General features: G+C 52.2%; 1 protein-coding gene and 1 long non-coding RNA gene across 2 annotated transcripts; both read left to right on the top strand.

The window, feature by feature from the left end:
* The first annotated feature begins 5 nt into the window (after nucleotides 1-5).
* On the top strand, nucleotides 6-865 carry LOC128900426 (uncharacterized). Its single transcript, XR_008463284.1, has 3 exons — nucleotides 6-58; nucleotides 437-498; nucleotides 764-865. It is a non-coding gene; the product is annotated as an uncharacterized LOC128900426 (long non-coding RNA).
* A 5,928-nt stretch (nucleotides 866-6,793) lies between these two features.
* Nucleotides 6,794-15,596, top strand: PNPLA1 (patatin like phospholipase domain containing 1). The gene is made up of 8 exons (XM_054181596.1): nucleotides 6,794-6,995; nucleotides 10,446-10,678; nucleotides 11,764-11,829; nucleotides 13,160-13,372; nucleotides 13,704-13,764; nucleotides 13,880-13,986; nucleotides 14,922-15,028; nucleotides 15,593-15,596. Exons 1-8 carry the CDS (start codon nucleotides 6,794-6,796, stop codon nucleotides 15,594-15,596), a joined length of 993 nt encoding a protein of 330 aa, XP_054037571.1.
* The last annotated feature ends 237 nt before the right edge of the window (nucleotides 15,597-15,833 follow it).

Below are 15,833 nucleotides of genomic sequence, written 5' to 3'. Positions count from 1 at the left end.
GGGAGCAGAGCACGTGGATGTGAGGAGCCACCACAGCCATCCGGTGCCAATGGGGCCGGTGAGTGTTGCCCTTGCGAGTGCTTCATCGCTGGCAGGTATAGCAAACACACGGGCATGAGACTTGTCCCCATGCAGAGCCTGCGTGGGACCCAAACCCTGCTTCCATCCTGACCCAAGGGCTTTTGAAGACTTTGGGGGAGATTTTCAGCATCAGGGCTTGATCTGGGAGAGCAAAATTCAAAGGCAGGAGGGTGTTTTTGCTGGCTGAGGTTAACAAGGCACTTGGCAATAGGCTGAAATGGGGTTTGGAGCGATGGAAGTGGATGCAAGTTGCCTGGGGAATTTTTTAGGGGGGGTTAAACAGGCAGTGCTGTCCCCTTAGAGCATCTGGGGCTTGAAGAAAGGGCTGGAGGTAACGCGGGATCTCTCTCTGCAGATGAAGACATCAGGAGAATTGTTGCCCTGCTCCAGAGTGTAGGAGATGAGCTGGACAGGCAGGTAAGAGGAGAGCTGCGGTTGGGTTGAGGGAATTTAGGCCAAGCTCTGTACTGCTGTACAATAGAGCAACGGCATCGATTTCCCTGGGACAGGGAAACGCTGAGTAAAATCAAGGAAATGGCATCTTTTAATTCCCCGCCTGGGTGTGATGTTGTCTGTCTGTCTGCCCTCCCTGCAATCCTAGCGGGGAGTGAAGGCATCGACAGGAGGATGACACACCGAGTTATTCGCTTGTAACGTGTCTATTCACCTATTTCCGAACCAGGTGAGGGAAGACGCACGGCTACGGATGTTCTTCAGAGACATGTCCTACAGCTCCTTCAAGAATCTGGCTGATGCCTACGTCCACAAGGAAATGACAGCCAGCAGACCCGACGTTAATCCCCAAGAGATCCAGTTTGCCTTCACGGTGCACCTCACCGCCAAGGTGGCGGGCATCTGCAACCAGGCAGTGAACAGGATCATGGGCTTCGGCACCCGCTACCTGGAAGACTCGTTTGCACCCTTGTCCTACAGCAAAATTCTCCAGGTAGGGAGGAGAACAGAGTCCGGGGCTGAGCTTCCAGCAGCAAGTTAGGGCAAGTGGTGTATTTTTAGGGTGATGGACAGACCTGGGCGGGTAGCAGTCATACTGGCTTATACTGGGGTGGTGATGGGGTGCTGGATCTTGCCCTGTGTTGTTTGGGCAGCTTCTGCACACACAAGGAGAAGGACTCGCTCTGCCTGCAGAGATGCAGCCGGGAGACGCCCTGCAGTGCACAGCACTGCTGAAACATGCTGTAACCACAGAATTCCTCGGGGAGAATTTCTTCCTAAACCCATTTAGAGGACCAGCAGCACCAGCTCGGTTTGGGAAGGGACCTCACGGATGTTTCCTTCTATCTCAGCAGGACAGAGAAAAGTTCGGCACAGACAACTGTGAGAGCCCAGACTGACGTCGGCTGCTCCGAAGGGCCTGGGAAGCCACGGATGCAGATTTACTGACGCAGGGGACAGTCCCCGCTGCTGACCTGGATGTGGGGTGATTTTCTGAGCTGTGGATTTAAAATCATCTAAGGAAAACCACAGCGAGAGCCACAGCAGCGTGAAATGCTTAAAAACCACCTGGCTGAGGGTGAAGAGTAAATCAAACAAAGCCCGAATTTCACCCTGCATTTGCATTTTAGCTCTTACCAAGGGCACGTGTTGAACCTCATGGTTTGTTTGTGTTTGTGTTTGTGTATGTGTATTTATTTACTTGCTTTTCTATACGTATCTGTGAATGTAAAACATAATTTTTGTAGCTTCTGCTGTCAGCCAAGTGTCCGGTTCAGGGAAAAAACCCTAAAACTCAAATAAATTGGTTCCTAAATGACAGCCAGGCTTGTCTAATGGGTGATGTGTACAGTCGTTTTACATGGAATAACGTGTGCTGTGGGTGGCTCCTTTCAAGCCAGATGCAAAGTGGCACAAAGGGAGTCTCACAGCAGATACGCGGTACGGTCCCGCTACTTTTTACTATTTATAGCCATTCCCTTTCCAGCAGAAGGAGATTTATTAGCTAAAGAGGCTTGATCTGACACCAAGAACCGGGTAAAGCCTGTTCCCGAGTGGCGCAGGAGCTGCCCTCGCTGTCGCTCCCTCGAGGACCAAGGGGATTTACAGCTGCTGGGCTCTCACCTACGAGGCCTAAGAAGATGTGAAATGTCAAAGCGATTAAACCCTAATCGCTGGGAATGTTCCCAGCTAATCTGTGCCCAGACCCCTAAGTAGGACCATGGATTAAGGCAGCTTGGGGTCGGGGGGAGGTTTGCCAGCGCTTGGCGTGGTGGCACCAGCAGAAGCATCTCCCTTGCCAGGGTCGGAGACAGCCTGGGGTGAAGGGGACAAAGTTTTGGGGCTTGCAGTGTGCAAGAGGTGGGGTGATGTAGTGGGTTGAAGGTGATGATGGTGGCAAACAAGCCAATGGGGTGTGGGTCAATGCCATGCATGGGGTGACAGTCCACTGGGGCCACTGGTGACCGCCTGTGCCTGCCCAGCATCTCCTCTCCTGGAGTATCTGACCTTTTCAGTCCTTTTAAAACCCCCGAGTAAAACAAAACGGGGAAGCAGAGCCCTCGTTAGGAGGGCAGCAGCCCTTCCCCACACAGACCAACAGCCCCCTGATTGTGAAGCCTTTAAGGAAACGTTTGATAGATCTGCAGGGGGTTGAACCACTGGTTGAACCACGTTGGGGCTGAAAAGGAGGGGGCACACCTTGCAGCGGCTCCCTCTAATTTAGCCCAGGGTAATTAGGACTGTGAAAAACATCAAATCCCACTCCTAGGTCCTGCCTGACAATGCCTGCAACAAGTGCAGCACCAGCACTGTGTTTCCTTTTGGCCGGGGACCAAGCTGGGAGACTTTTATTGCAGGAGAAACCGAAACCGCTTTCGCCTTTTTACGGCCATCAGGACGTTCCTGTCCCCTCCCGGAGCGTGGGGGGACGGTGCTGGGGCTGTGACCGGGGCAGGGCGAGCTGGTGTCGGGGATGTGGTGGGGACCTGGCAGGAGGATCACGCGATGTTCCTACTTGTTTTGCATCTGAGCTCACGCGGCGCCGGGTGTGGGCTGGGATTTGCATGGAGCAGAAGAGGGTTTTGTCTCCTCACTGACTTCCCAGAGGACATCATCTTCCCTCCGCACGTGGGATGCACCTGCCAGGCAAAACACCAGTGAGAAAAACAACCTGTCTCTCCCATTCCCTTCTCCCTGTGTTTTTCCCAATATCACGGCTGAACCAAATATCGTCCTTCTGTGGTCGCTGGACCTTTTCCCACCCATCGGGGCAGTGATGCCGGGGAAACAAGGAGCAAAACCTGCGCAGCCCCTTGTGCAAGGGGCTCCTGGTCCCAAACAACCCAACCCACAGCTGCTCCAGCCCGGCACAGTGAGGATGAGGATGGGAGCAGCCGTGGCTGCTGTCGGGACAGCACCCTGGGGCTGTTGGCTCTTGGAGCCCAGGTCCCTTCTCGTGATCAACTCCAGCGTCTTAGATTAATCTTTTGGTTATAAATTTGAGACCCTGATTGCCTGTGGCCACTGAAGATATTAAGAAGGTATTAAAAGAAGAGCAAGTTATTAGCCCCGGGGTTTTGATCGGTTTCCAACTCTTGGCATTACCTTCCCTAAACACCCTGCTGGGGCTTCAAACAGCTCAGGCAATCACCTCGCCCGAAAATCCCTGGGACCACGGACACCGGCCATCTGGGCACAGCCCCCTGCCCGCCCAGAGCTCAGCGCGAGCCGAGGGGCCTCCTCCAGAAAGCATCTCAGGCTGCTGCTGGGATCTTGCATCTCTGAAGTCGTTAGTCCCCACTAATCCTGCTCTGTTGACCGCCAGGTGGGGGAGGGCGGCTTAGAAAATCAGCCCAGCACTTAATGAGCCAATTAACGCAAAATTCGCTGTCAGTAAGAGGATGATGACAAGGTTTCATCTCACGGGAGCGTGGCACCGGGCCAGGGAGGATGCTGTCCCCTGGGATGCTCTCCCGGGGCCTCAGTGCTTGGAGTGGGACAGGGTGTGGGGCATCCCCTCCCCCCGGCGCCTTCAGCCTTGAGAAGCCCCCCGTAACTCTTGCAGGACAGGGCAATTTGTGGGAAGTGCTATGATGTGGCTCTGCACCCCCTCAGCTGGCAGAGCCCCCAGGTGTGTCCCCCAAAGCCCTGCTCCTCTTGAGCTTTGAGGATCCCGAGGGGAGCCCAGGGTACCTGAGTGTGCCGTGAAGTCCTTGCACGTCTGAGCTGCCGACTTTCGGGGTGCTGCCCACCCCTTGCCAGGTCAGACGTCTCCTGTCCTTCCCTGCGCATGGACACTCATCCTCTTGTCCGTTCTGCCTTGGTCCCCTGCCCCTCTCCCAGGGCTGGCCCTGCCTCGGCGTGAGGCTGTGCGGTCTGACGGGGTTTCTCCTTCCCAGGGACCTTCTCACATTCACCGTGCACCTCTCCCCGGAGCTACTCACTTGTCTTCTTGCAGGGATAACGGCTTCTTCAGGGCCACCGCACCATCCTTCATCATCTGGCTCTGGGAATGGAAAATCCCATTTAACATGTTACTTCATGGCAGCTGCAAAGGGAAGAACTATTACAAGAAGCCCAAAGTCCGGGGTGAGAACATCTCCCGGCTCAGCTCGGTTGGGGTTTACACTCACGAGGTGCTCCCGGAGCACCACATTTTGGACAAGTCCAGCTCCTACAAGGAAACCGTCCTCCTGCCGCACACTGGATGGAGGAGCGTGTTCCCGCAGGTCCCATGGGATCATTTATCGCTTTCCCCAAGCTTGGAGGCTGGGGCTGGGTTCCACCAAGATGATGCAAGTGCTGAGTGAAGCAGGAGCATCCCATGCCTCTTCCGTGCAGTGCCTGTTGAATTCCCCGGGGGCGTGATGCCCGTAATTGGCAGAGTTAATGCACGGGGAACATGGAAACAATATCTTCCAGCGCACAAACACTCATGTGCTTCCGATGTACTCGCATGTTGGGATCAGTCGCAGTGAGAGATGCTAGTTTTTGCCTTTGTTCTACCCGCAGATGTTTCCCAGTGCTGGAAGAAAATTCTTTAAATGAAAGGATTTTTTTTCCCAAGGCCTGGAGGAGACAGTGGCATGAATCACACAGATCAAAGCTCAGATATGACCAGATGGCTGGTAGAAAGGCTGGAACGTGTGGGAGACTCACCCACACGTGATAATGTAAATGTAAATGTAATGTATAATGTAAAAACAACATCAAACACTGGAAAGACAAGAAATGAGAAGACCAAATCCAGTAAGGCCATGTACCTACAGCAGGGTGTGGGCACATGCAGAAGCCCTAATTCAAGCAGTCGTCCAACTCCGGGATAGTCGAGGTCTCGTTTCAAGACATCTACAAGCTGACAGCTTGCTGCTGCTTGTGCTGTCGTCCAGGCAGTACCATCGAGGACAGCCTTGGCCATGACAAGTGACATTTCTCTGGGGGGGTTTGCGGGCAGTGTACCCCGGCTGATGGGCAGCCACCAGTGAAACCTCAACCCAGGGAGATTTTGCCCATCGAGGTGGGGGTCTCTGCCCCCAGGGGACACAACTCTCGTCGCGGTGACCCAGCGATGGTTGGAGAGGCCAAGGGAAAACATATGAAAATTGGGGGTGAAACAGCATTGCAAAGGTTCTGTCAGGATGCTGGAACCTTTCCCTCTTTTCTTCTACTGTCCTGGTGCACCAACGCGGGGAGTGAAATCTCTCGCCTTCAGCCTGTCCGTGACTATACGCACGCCCATGTTATGTGTGTATACACAACCCTGAATGTAACATATGTAATAGTCATTATATAGTGTGCACGCTGTATGTATTTGGACAACATAAGCAGCACAGTATTTGGTAATATTTAATAAATACATCTGTTTAAAAGGGCAATTTTTATTCTGCATGTTGGCAGCAGGATTAGGTTATTAAGGCGGAAAAGACACTAGAAATCTACTGAATTTCTCCCTATTTTTTTAACTATCACCCAGCCAATGAAGACAGCCCGAAGGCAGTTCAATTTTGGATTAGTAACCCCAGATTTGGGAAACATGGTGCTGCTGCAGGCATCCTTCTGGGGCCTTATAGAGCCCAGTGCTGGGGGGGAAGAGAAAAGCAAATCCAGCTCCCTGTTTTATCCCTCCCAAAGGATATCCAAGAGGCAGGCAAGGACAAACCCCTTCCAACAGGGAGCAAATATATGCAAACAAAAGAAATTTCCAAACCTAACCCAGCGTAACGCCCTGCATCCACCCCTTTTGTAACACCCTCTGGCTTTAAGTGTCTTATACAAGCCTTTACTCACCCAGTACTGAGCTATGCCTAAGCTGGGATTGATGGAGAATCCAATTTACGAAAACACCCTTGATGAAGAAAGCATGAAGCAAAGAGAAAATTTTGCACCGATGTCTCCAAGTGTGATGGCACAGTAACGCAGGGACCGTCTCCAGGAGGGTTCTGGGGCACTCCAGATCCCTGGGGATAAAAGGGGAGCCTTGATTCAGCCCCGAGCATCTGAGCTGGCTGTGGTGGAGGATTACGGGAGCTGTTTTGATCAGGGGAAAAATTCTGTTTTTAGCACAGGCAGCAATTAAAATAGCTCATGAATCTAAACACCTCGGGGAGCTGTCATAAAAGGAGGCAGAAAATCCATCTTCTGGACTCTTCTGCAGCCAGAGATGAGCCTGGAGAAAGCAGAGGAGACGAGAGCTTGAGGTTCACCTGGTGAAAAAGGACAACCCGAGACATCGAGCCGGAGACGCCAATTTGATCTCGAGATGGCTGAGGAGGATCTCCGGGGTTCCGGCACCCCTTTCTCGCTCTCCTTTTCCGGCAGTGGCTTTCTCGCCCTGTACCAGGTCGGGGTGGTGCAGTCCCTCCTGGAGCTGGCTCCCGAAGTGCTCAAGTCCGCCTGCAAGGTCTACGGCTCCTCTGCCGGCTCCCTCATTGCCGCCGCCGTGGTGTGCGGCATCGGCCTTGGTAAGACAGTTACTGCCTGGGTTTTCTTACGGTAGGGCGCATTTCAAAATAGATTTTTTTTTTTAATTTCAAAATAGAAAAATGGGTTGTTTTTATTTCAAAATAGAAATAGAGAAGCTAATGCCTTAAAGCAGCGGTGGGGATGCGATACTGGTGTAACTCCTATCACTCCCAAGACATAAAAGAATTCTGCAGATGTTGCCACTTTCGGCAGCCACCGTGGAGCAATTTTGGGCGGTGTAAGCTGAAAAAGCTGGTTATTACTGCCTGAATGCTATCATCTCAGATGGTCGGGTAGATACTGCATGGTTAAATCTGGATGTACCTGTATTTTATTAGCCCATTTTCCTGCTCCTGCTGCAGGTGCAGATCTCCTTCTCTTCTGCTATGAGGTCTAAGTGCCGAGATGTGTCCCAAAGCAAGTCTATGTGACTGCGGTGGGCACATATGCCAAAGTAAAGTCCCCTTGTCCCCTGTGGATCAGTCCCCTCGGCACCCTTAGCTCCTAAGGGACACACAGGTTTCTACAGAGCTGACAGCCCTGTTTGCATGTTGCTCTGGCTTGTCCCTCTCAGCCTCTCCAGCACAAGGGAAGACGTGGCACGATTCCCGTTTCCAGATTGCGGAGCAACTTTTCCCTTGGCAAAAGCTCAAGGGCTCGCCTGCGGGATGTGCCTGGGGGAACAGTGGTCCCTGCTCCAGCCTGGGGCTGGGGTTTCTCTTACTGCTGCAAAAGAGGTTTTAGTCTGAACCTCTTTAGACGTTGTGGAAAAAGTCCCAGCCCCAGCAAAGATCACCTATGTGTAGAATTAATTCAGAGCAGTTAATCCACTTTTAATAATCACATCCTCCCATATTTCCAATTAGCGCCCATGTGTAAACAAGCGTACACAAGACTTAAATCCTTAAAAGCTGATACAACCCCTGCCTCAAGCAACGGGGACATTTAGGAGGGGGGTGGCTTTAGGGCCCAAATAATGACAGGGGAAGCAGGGAGGAAACAAGAAGTTCTTGAAACCTCTGGTGGAAGCTAGAACCACTCTGCTGGAGCTAAAAATAATTCAAAACTTTGGTAAATATATTTAGACAAAACAGAATGGGACCTTTCTGCCCATGTGGGAATGAACTCCTCTACAAATCAGCAAGGGCCATAAAACTTTCCTCTCTGATTCCTCATGCTGGTGTAATTGGATGGAGCTGGGGCTGTCCTGCAGGCGTAAACCAGTTTGGTAACTCCTCTTGCTGTGGGCACCAGTGCTGAAATGGGGGTCTGCTTCACCGGGGGTGGTAGGGACCATGCACTTAGAGGCGCTGAGATGATCTTGTGCCCAAAACATCTTCCCCAGGGGAAGAAAAGACCTTTTGGGTAGTGGTGGCTCTGGTTGGCTTTCTAATAAGGAAAATGAATGTGGCAGAAACTCTGTCAAATTCACACTGGGGAGGATTAGGGCGAAAAGAGGGTTAAAGGTGGCCTTGGGCTGCTGCTGGGGTGTCCCGTGGGGTGGCTGCAGTTGTGTAGCCTGACCTGGGCTGGGTGAGCAGCTCTGAGCCCTCTGAGCCAGGCTGTCCCCTGCCACCCCACAGGTGACCTGCTAGGCACATGCTTGTCACCAGCAAGCTGGTGTAGGTGTGGACAGTCACAGTACTGCATGCCAAGGGCATCCCTTGCTCGCCCAGAGACAAAGCCCCATCCAGAACCAAAGCCCCCAAAGCCGGGGTCAGCTCTCACCTCCTACCTGGCAGGGTGCGGGCAGTTTTTCCGGGTTTCCCCCCATTTCCAGGACACAGCGCAGCCAGACAGTGCCCGGCGGGGGCAACACCTGCCTGGGGTGTCTCCGGCTCTTTCGGCATCCCTGAGGACCCTGCGTGAACCCATCAAGTGTTAATCATCACGCCACATGGCCTGAACATCCGCTCAAACGTTTATAACCCCTCTTAATGCCCGTGTTGCTCCAGTTGCCTTCGGGACACTCCATCTAATCCGTCTGTCTGTGCTTTTAAAACCAATCTCACGAGACAGCTCAGGAACTTCTGCCCCTGCAAAGACACAGTGCTAAGGCAAACCCATGACTTTGTGCCGGTGCAGGGTCCCGGGGAACCCCCTTGGGCACAAGGATGGCTTTTTGCAGCATTGAGGAGCCAGATAAGCTTTTTGCTGCAAGAGTTTAACTGGTTAAGGTGGGGTATTCATAGAATCATAGAACCATAGAATGGTTTGGGTTGGAAAGGACCTTGAAGATCATCTAGTTCCACGCCCCTGCCATGGGCAGGGACACCTCCCACCAGCCCAGGTTGCCCAAAGCCCTGTCCAACCTGGCCTTGAACCCCTCCAGGGATGGGGCAGCCACAGCTTCTCTGGGCAACCTGGGTCAGGGGCTCACCGCCCTCACAGCCAAGAATTTCTTCCTCAGATCTCATCTAAATCTCCCCTCTTTCAGTGTAAAACCCTTCCCCCTCGTCCCATGGCTCCCCTCCCTGCTCCAGAGTCCCTCCCCAGCTTTCCTGGAGCCCCTTTAGGGACTGGAAGGGGCTGGAAGGTCTCCCCGGAGCCTTCTCTTCTCCAGGCTGAACCCCCCCAGCTCTCTCAGCCTGTCCCCACAGCAGAGGGGCTCCAGCCCTCCCAGCAGCTCCGGGGCCTCCTCCGGCCCCGCTCCAACAGCTCCGTGTCCTTCTTTGATATTGCCCCAGGTGAGCTCCCCGTTTCAGCAAAGGGACCAAGCTCCCTCCCCGGGATCAGGCTGACCGTGGGGTTTGCTGTACCCCTCTTCCCCCTCGTCACTGTGCAGCCTTTAAAACCTGGTGCCTCCTGAGCCCTCGGCCGGGGCTCTCCATTTCTGTTTCTTTTAATCCAGTTTTTGGGGTGTGCAGACACATGTAATGACTATTAACACTGGGTGGGAGGTCACCAGGGGAGCTCAGATGAGCGGGGAGTCCCAGCATGGTGCATCCGGGGTTCCTGGCTTGCAGGAAAGCCTTAAGTGGAGGAGGTGGGGGTCTGCCCCTCCTCATCACCTTTGAGCCCTCCCAGCTCCCCCAGGAAGCCTGGGGCTGCCCACGTGCAAAATTGGAGGTGGAAGGCAGGAACACGTTGTGCAAGTCACATTGCCATCGATAACTTGGTGTCTGCACCTGCATCCTCCTTCCTGGGGCTCTTTGGAGCCTTTCCCTAATCCCCGGCCAGGCACGTCTTGAGCACCCATCTCCGGTGCAGATGGGGATTTCACCACTGGAGTCACACTCAGCAATATGTTGTCCTTTGAGGACATCTTGGGGGTGATCTCCCCCTTTCTGTCCCCCATTATAGCAGCAGTATCATCCTGGGGTCATGCACAGAGCTGCTAGAGGCTTTATTGGTGGGGAGTGTTAAAAATAGGATTAAAAATATAACTGTTAGGGCAGCAGGGATATTGACTTTCTCTCTTGTCTTTTTTCCCCCCTGCTCCGTGTCAGATGACCTAAAGGAATTTTTCTTTGCCATGGCAACAGAGGTCAGGAAAACCATCCTGGGCCCTCTCTCCCCCAAGTGCAGTTTGCTGGCGAATATCAAGACCGTTCTGCAGCGGATGCTACCAGAGGACTCCTACCAGCTGGCTTCAGGGCGGCTGCACATCTCGCTCACGCGGGTGATGGACGGCCAAAACGTCATGGCCTCTGAGTTCAGCTCGAAAGAGGAGCTCATTCAGGTAAAGGGATCTTCCTCTGATGCCGTAGGAAGATCTCTACGTACTGCTTGGGGTGGAGGTACCTAAGCGTTGATGACTTTAACTGCCCTGTTTTCTACCCAAGATGGGGACAGTGTCAGGAAGCTCTGCCAGAGCTGTGGTCCCACCGCAGTGAGCTTCATCCAGCTTGGAGGGAAGGAGGAAGGTGTTGTTAGGTCCAGAGCCATCTGGGAATAAATCATGCTAAAAAAGCAAAACGTTTGTTTCTAGCCTCAAAAAGCTGACGCCAGTGTGTTGGCCAGCTCAAGGAAGTGCTAATGACTCTTTGCAGAGAGCTGTGCTAATGCTAACATGACCTCTCAGCTTTCTGGACAGGTCTCTTCTTGACCAAGTCCCGTTGGCAGTAATTGTCCTTGTTGCTTCAGCACTTCCCTGGGCGTCTGTGCTGCCCAACAACAAGCAGCTGATTAACCAGTAAATTAGCTGCTGGGAAAGGAATCCCAGGGTAAAACTCTAATGAGGCTGACCGTGAGGTCGTGGGCTTGCTTGTCCTGGGGAGATGATAAAGGATGGCAAGTCCATGGAGATGCTGGAGTTCACCCTGTGGTACCTGCCTTAGGTCAACCCAGGAGCCCGTGATGCGCATTCCCAGCTGATGAGGTTGGTGAGAAATGGTTGCAAATGCCCCAGCAGTGGCTTTGCCATTGACAAATCCCAGCAGAATGGAAATGCATTGTGAGGATGTCTTGCTTTTGTCCAAACCCCCACAAATATGAAAAATAACCCCGAAGCTTCACCTTGCCACCATCAAAAGGCAGTGTTTGGACAGTGACATATAGATATACAACTCTAACATTGCTGGCAGTTATGAAAATAAAAGTGCTATGTTCTTCTCAAGAGAAGTGTTTCAACTTTATTGAAATGAGATGTTTTCCCCTTCTTGAAAGCTTTCTTCTTGACACAGTCAAGAGCAAAGTCCAGGTGGTACTGACAGCCTGGCACCAGATGATTTGTCAGGCCTGAATTTGCAGGTACTGAGTTGACAGGTCTTGTCCAGGAAAACTTTGACAGGAAGATTTACTTTTGCAATCCCTCTCCTCCCCCAGGCTCTCCTCTGCAGCTGCTTTCTTCCCATCTACTGTGGATTCATCCCTCCGTCCTACCGGGGTGTGGTGAGTGATATTTCCCATAAAACATACACTCCCAGCAGTACATTCACGTGTTTAAACTTCGCATTGCCTTGAGCAGAGAGGGATATACGTGTCTAGGCTTCTGTAGTTAATGGAGGATGATAAAGCCTTTTAGCTTGTCCTTCATCGCATCCTAAGATGGTAGCTGGGTGGAACTGCCATCTGGAGAGCCCTCTCCTGCTTTGCCTACGGACAGAGCCTGGATGACTAGATCTTGCCTTGCAGATCTCCAAAGTGAGAGGAGAGGACGCCCACACTCGAGGGCTTTGACACACAATCCAGTTATCCTGGGCAGGATCTGTCTGCAGTGCAGATGTCTCCATTAGCTCAGGTGCAGACTTGCATGGCTGAAATATCAAAAGTTTGTGGGAGGATCCTCCCCCAACCATGTCCATATTCATACTCTGTGAAACACCGCAGCGAAGTCAACAAATTTGGGCTGGCTTGTTGCTAACCCTCAGTGAAGGAGGAGCACAGCAGCGTGGCGACGAAGCATGTGCAGATGGACCACGGAGCAGCTGATGCACCATCACCCGCTTGTGTGTCAAAACTCACAAAGCCACGATACCAGATTTGCGGCTGGGATAGAGCTAGGAACTTCCCTTAACTCTTGTTGGTCTGCACTGATTGAGTCCTCAGACGTCCGTACCTGGCTGTCAGGTCAGGTCTCCAGCTTGCCCCAGGGCTTGTCCACAGAGTCCATAGAGTCTGCAGGACCCAGAGCTCGGCAGCATTGCTGTGTGAGGCTCCCCTGCGCTGTTATTTCACATCTAATTTGATCAGCTGCAGTCCTTGCAACCTCACATCCCACTGAGGTGGGTGGTAAATTCAGATTCCTTTTGGAATACAGCAAATGACATTTTCCTTGCCCAGTGAGTAATCCTCCGGGGATTTGCAGGCAATTATTAAATGCGGGAGCCCTACTGCGTGCGCTCAGGACTTGAAATTTATACAACACTGTAAATTCAGTGATGTTTGAATTGGCTAATGACTGCTAAAACAACTTGACAAAGCTTTGTGAATTAAAATAATTATATTCCTATGTTAATAACCGCTGTGGATTACAGCACCTGGTTGAGAAGCTGGCTGGGTGCCGTAGGCAGGGCAGCAGAAGGAGCTGGGAAAAGCCAGGATAAAGAGCAAGGGTTGGGAAGAGATGCTGTTGCGAGTGGGAAGAGACGATGTGCTGGGACTGGCTTGTGGCAGGAAAGGTCGCCTTTGCAGCTACTTGCTTTCTGCTTGGTGACACTGTCCTAACACACACGCTGTAGCAATCCCCAATGCAAATCCTCCCTCTGCTCTTCCCCCTCAGCGATACGTCGATGGAGGATTCACCGGCCTGCAGCCTGTTTCCAGCCTGGAGGAAGCTGTCATCACTGTGTCCCCATTCACGGGAGAGCTGGATATCTGTCCACGAGATTGTCCCGCTATCTTCTTCTGCTTCCAGATCTTCAACGGCAGCATTCAGATCTCGATAGAAAACCTCTGCAGGATTAGCTATGCTCTCTTTCCACCCAGCACCATGGTAAGCCCACCAGGCCTTCTTCCCAGCTTTTAGTTAAAACAAATTAATGCTGGACCTGCCTTCCCAAGCTTTAAGGTTCAGCTCAGTCTCCATTGTTAACTAATCAGATTTCAATAGCAATGCATTTTTTTTGGTGGACGCTGTTGATGGGTGGCCAACTGGGATGGGTTTGACAACCAGCACCACCAGTGCTTTGGTGGTTGGAAACCAGCCTGTGCTTGCTGCCTTCCCAAACAGGCCATCCCATCACTCTGGTCAAACAGCCTTGGATAGATCATGCTGGTGCCTGGATGGAGGGCTCTTTAGTGACCTGAAGTGTTTCTCCTTGCAGGTCTTGAATGACATTTTCTCCCAAGGGTACCAGGACACTGCCCTTTTCCTGTACAGGAACAGTAAGTGTTAGCCCAAGACCCAAAGGGCAGCCTAGAAGCGTGACCCACTGCCCCTCAGCATCACATGGCCGATGCAACTGGCCAAAAATCAGCCCTTTCTTTTCCTGTCTCACAGATGCCTTTGGCTTTAACTACTTTGATGGCAATTTCCGCTTCGCCAGCATGTGTGGGAAGAACGACTCTGCACAATCCAACGGGATGTTCACCGGCCTATGCAAAAGGGTACCGCAGCGTCTGGCTCCTTGCTTCCTGCCAGGTAGAGGATTCGGGGTACTGATCTGAGGTTTTGGGGGTGGCTGGGGCCACTGAGGGCTGCTGCAGTCTTTGAGAGGAGAAGTATTATATTTAAGAGAGGTATTTATTATAGTAAATATTTCAGTATCTGCAGTAGTTGTTTGCAAAGAGGCTTTGTAGGAGCAGCTCAAGCTGGATCCTGGCCTGAGCTTCAGCACCTACAGGCTGAGCTGCAGCAAGAGTTGTTGGACAAGAGGAATTATTGCATTTATTGGATTATTTCTAATTACTGGTATTTATTTACTTCTCTGTTGTCATTCACGGGCACAGGCTTGGCTCTGTGGAAGAAGGAACAGGTGACTGGACTTCAGGATCCACTGTCAAAGCTCCTGTTGCAGCCATACAGGCTGCCAGCCTATGCCAGGAAGGGGTAAGAACATCTTAAAAGAGGCATTGAAGCTGAGAGTGATGCAGAAACCAGTGGCTGTGCCTTCAGCAGTGGCGAGTCAGCTGAAGGGACACGGTATGAGATCAGCAGGAGGCACGAAGGTGTCTCCGAAAGCCCAGTGTCAGGGTGTGCAATGGGCTGTAGCATCCTTCAGATGGCAGCTCCATGGGAAACACACGGGGCAGCCTCCGGGGCAGCGCAGGCTGGCGGCGAGTCCCTCCTTTTCTACGGGGCAGGGCAAGCTGATGCACATCTCCTGCATAAATAGGCTTAGCGGCATCCCCTTCCTCTGCCGGAGGATTCGGTGTTCCCTGAAGGCAAGCTCTCAGGGAGAGCGGGCATGGCTAGCAGGAAGACCATAGGATTGCTTGGTTATGAAAAGAGAGTGTTACAGTGTTCATTTACTGTTAACACTCTCCCCCTTTTCCTGCATTTACCGGTCATTAAAATCTGCCTGTTTATTTTGGTTTTGCAGGCTGAAGAAGCTGTGGGGGCTGCTGGAAGGTATCAGCTCCATGGTAAAATGGTGCCAGAAGCTCCTCCAAACCATGGTGCCTGGTTTGCCTACGAGAGCCATGGCCAGTAGGTGAGGTGCTCGGGGGATGCAAACCCTCAGCAGGGGGAGAGCAGGATAACCCCGGGGAAACCTCACCCATGGGTCATCAATGCTGATGGTGGCTACAATTTCCAAATCTGGGGTACCCCCACATTAAAAGTAGCTAATTTTTGTCCCTGTGATATCATTTATTTAGTGACATCTGAAAGAAGCTACGAATTAGCTTAGTGCTGCTTCCCTACGGCAACATATTCTTGTTCCAGAGCATTTATCTGCTGGGCTCTGTCCTAGCAGGACATCAGGCATGTTCCCCAAGATCCTGAGAAGCGTTTTTTCACTAAACTCTCATGGATTCAAAGCATTTAATTGTTTCACACAGATAGCTTTTAAGCCGTACCTCCCTAAAACCTGCTGGCAAGTTACTTCATGTGCAGCTGGCAGAGAGTCTTGCACAGAATGATTTCATACTGCAGGCAGCTACACAATTCCTCAGCCACAAAAAAGCCCTTCAGTATCAAATGTCCCTGGGGCTACTTGTCCCTGTTGGAGCAGTGACCCTGACTCAACTAACTGCCAGTTTGTCCCCTCAGGTAACCGTCCCGGATGGGCGCTGGGGGTCTCCGACACCACGCAATCCTGCTGCCCCGGGAAGCGGTGGGCAACACCGCAGTTCATTTCACACAGTGGCACAGCTGCTGGTTTTTATGGAGCATTTTGGGGGTGTTTTTTTCCCTTGGGGAAACTGGCTGATTTTGTTCCCAGTGCTGCTGCTGCTGCAGTCTCCCTGCCCGGGCCCGACCTGCTCTAACATGACGGCTGAACCGCAGTCTG

Source organism: Rissa tridactyla, chromosome 21 (assembly GCF_028500815.1).
Source record: "Rissa tridactyla isolate bRisTri1 chromosome 21, bRisTri1.patW.cur.20221130, whole genome shotgun sequence".
NCBI classification, from domain to species: Eukaryota; Metazoa; Chordata; class Aves; order Charadriiformes; family Laridae; genus Rissa; species Rissa tridactyla.
The sequence above is the reverse complement of the archived record's forward strand: the minus strand, read 5'-3'. Positions and strand labels throughout refer to the sequence as shown.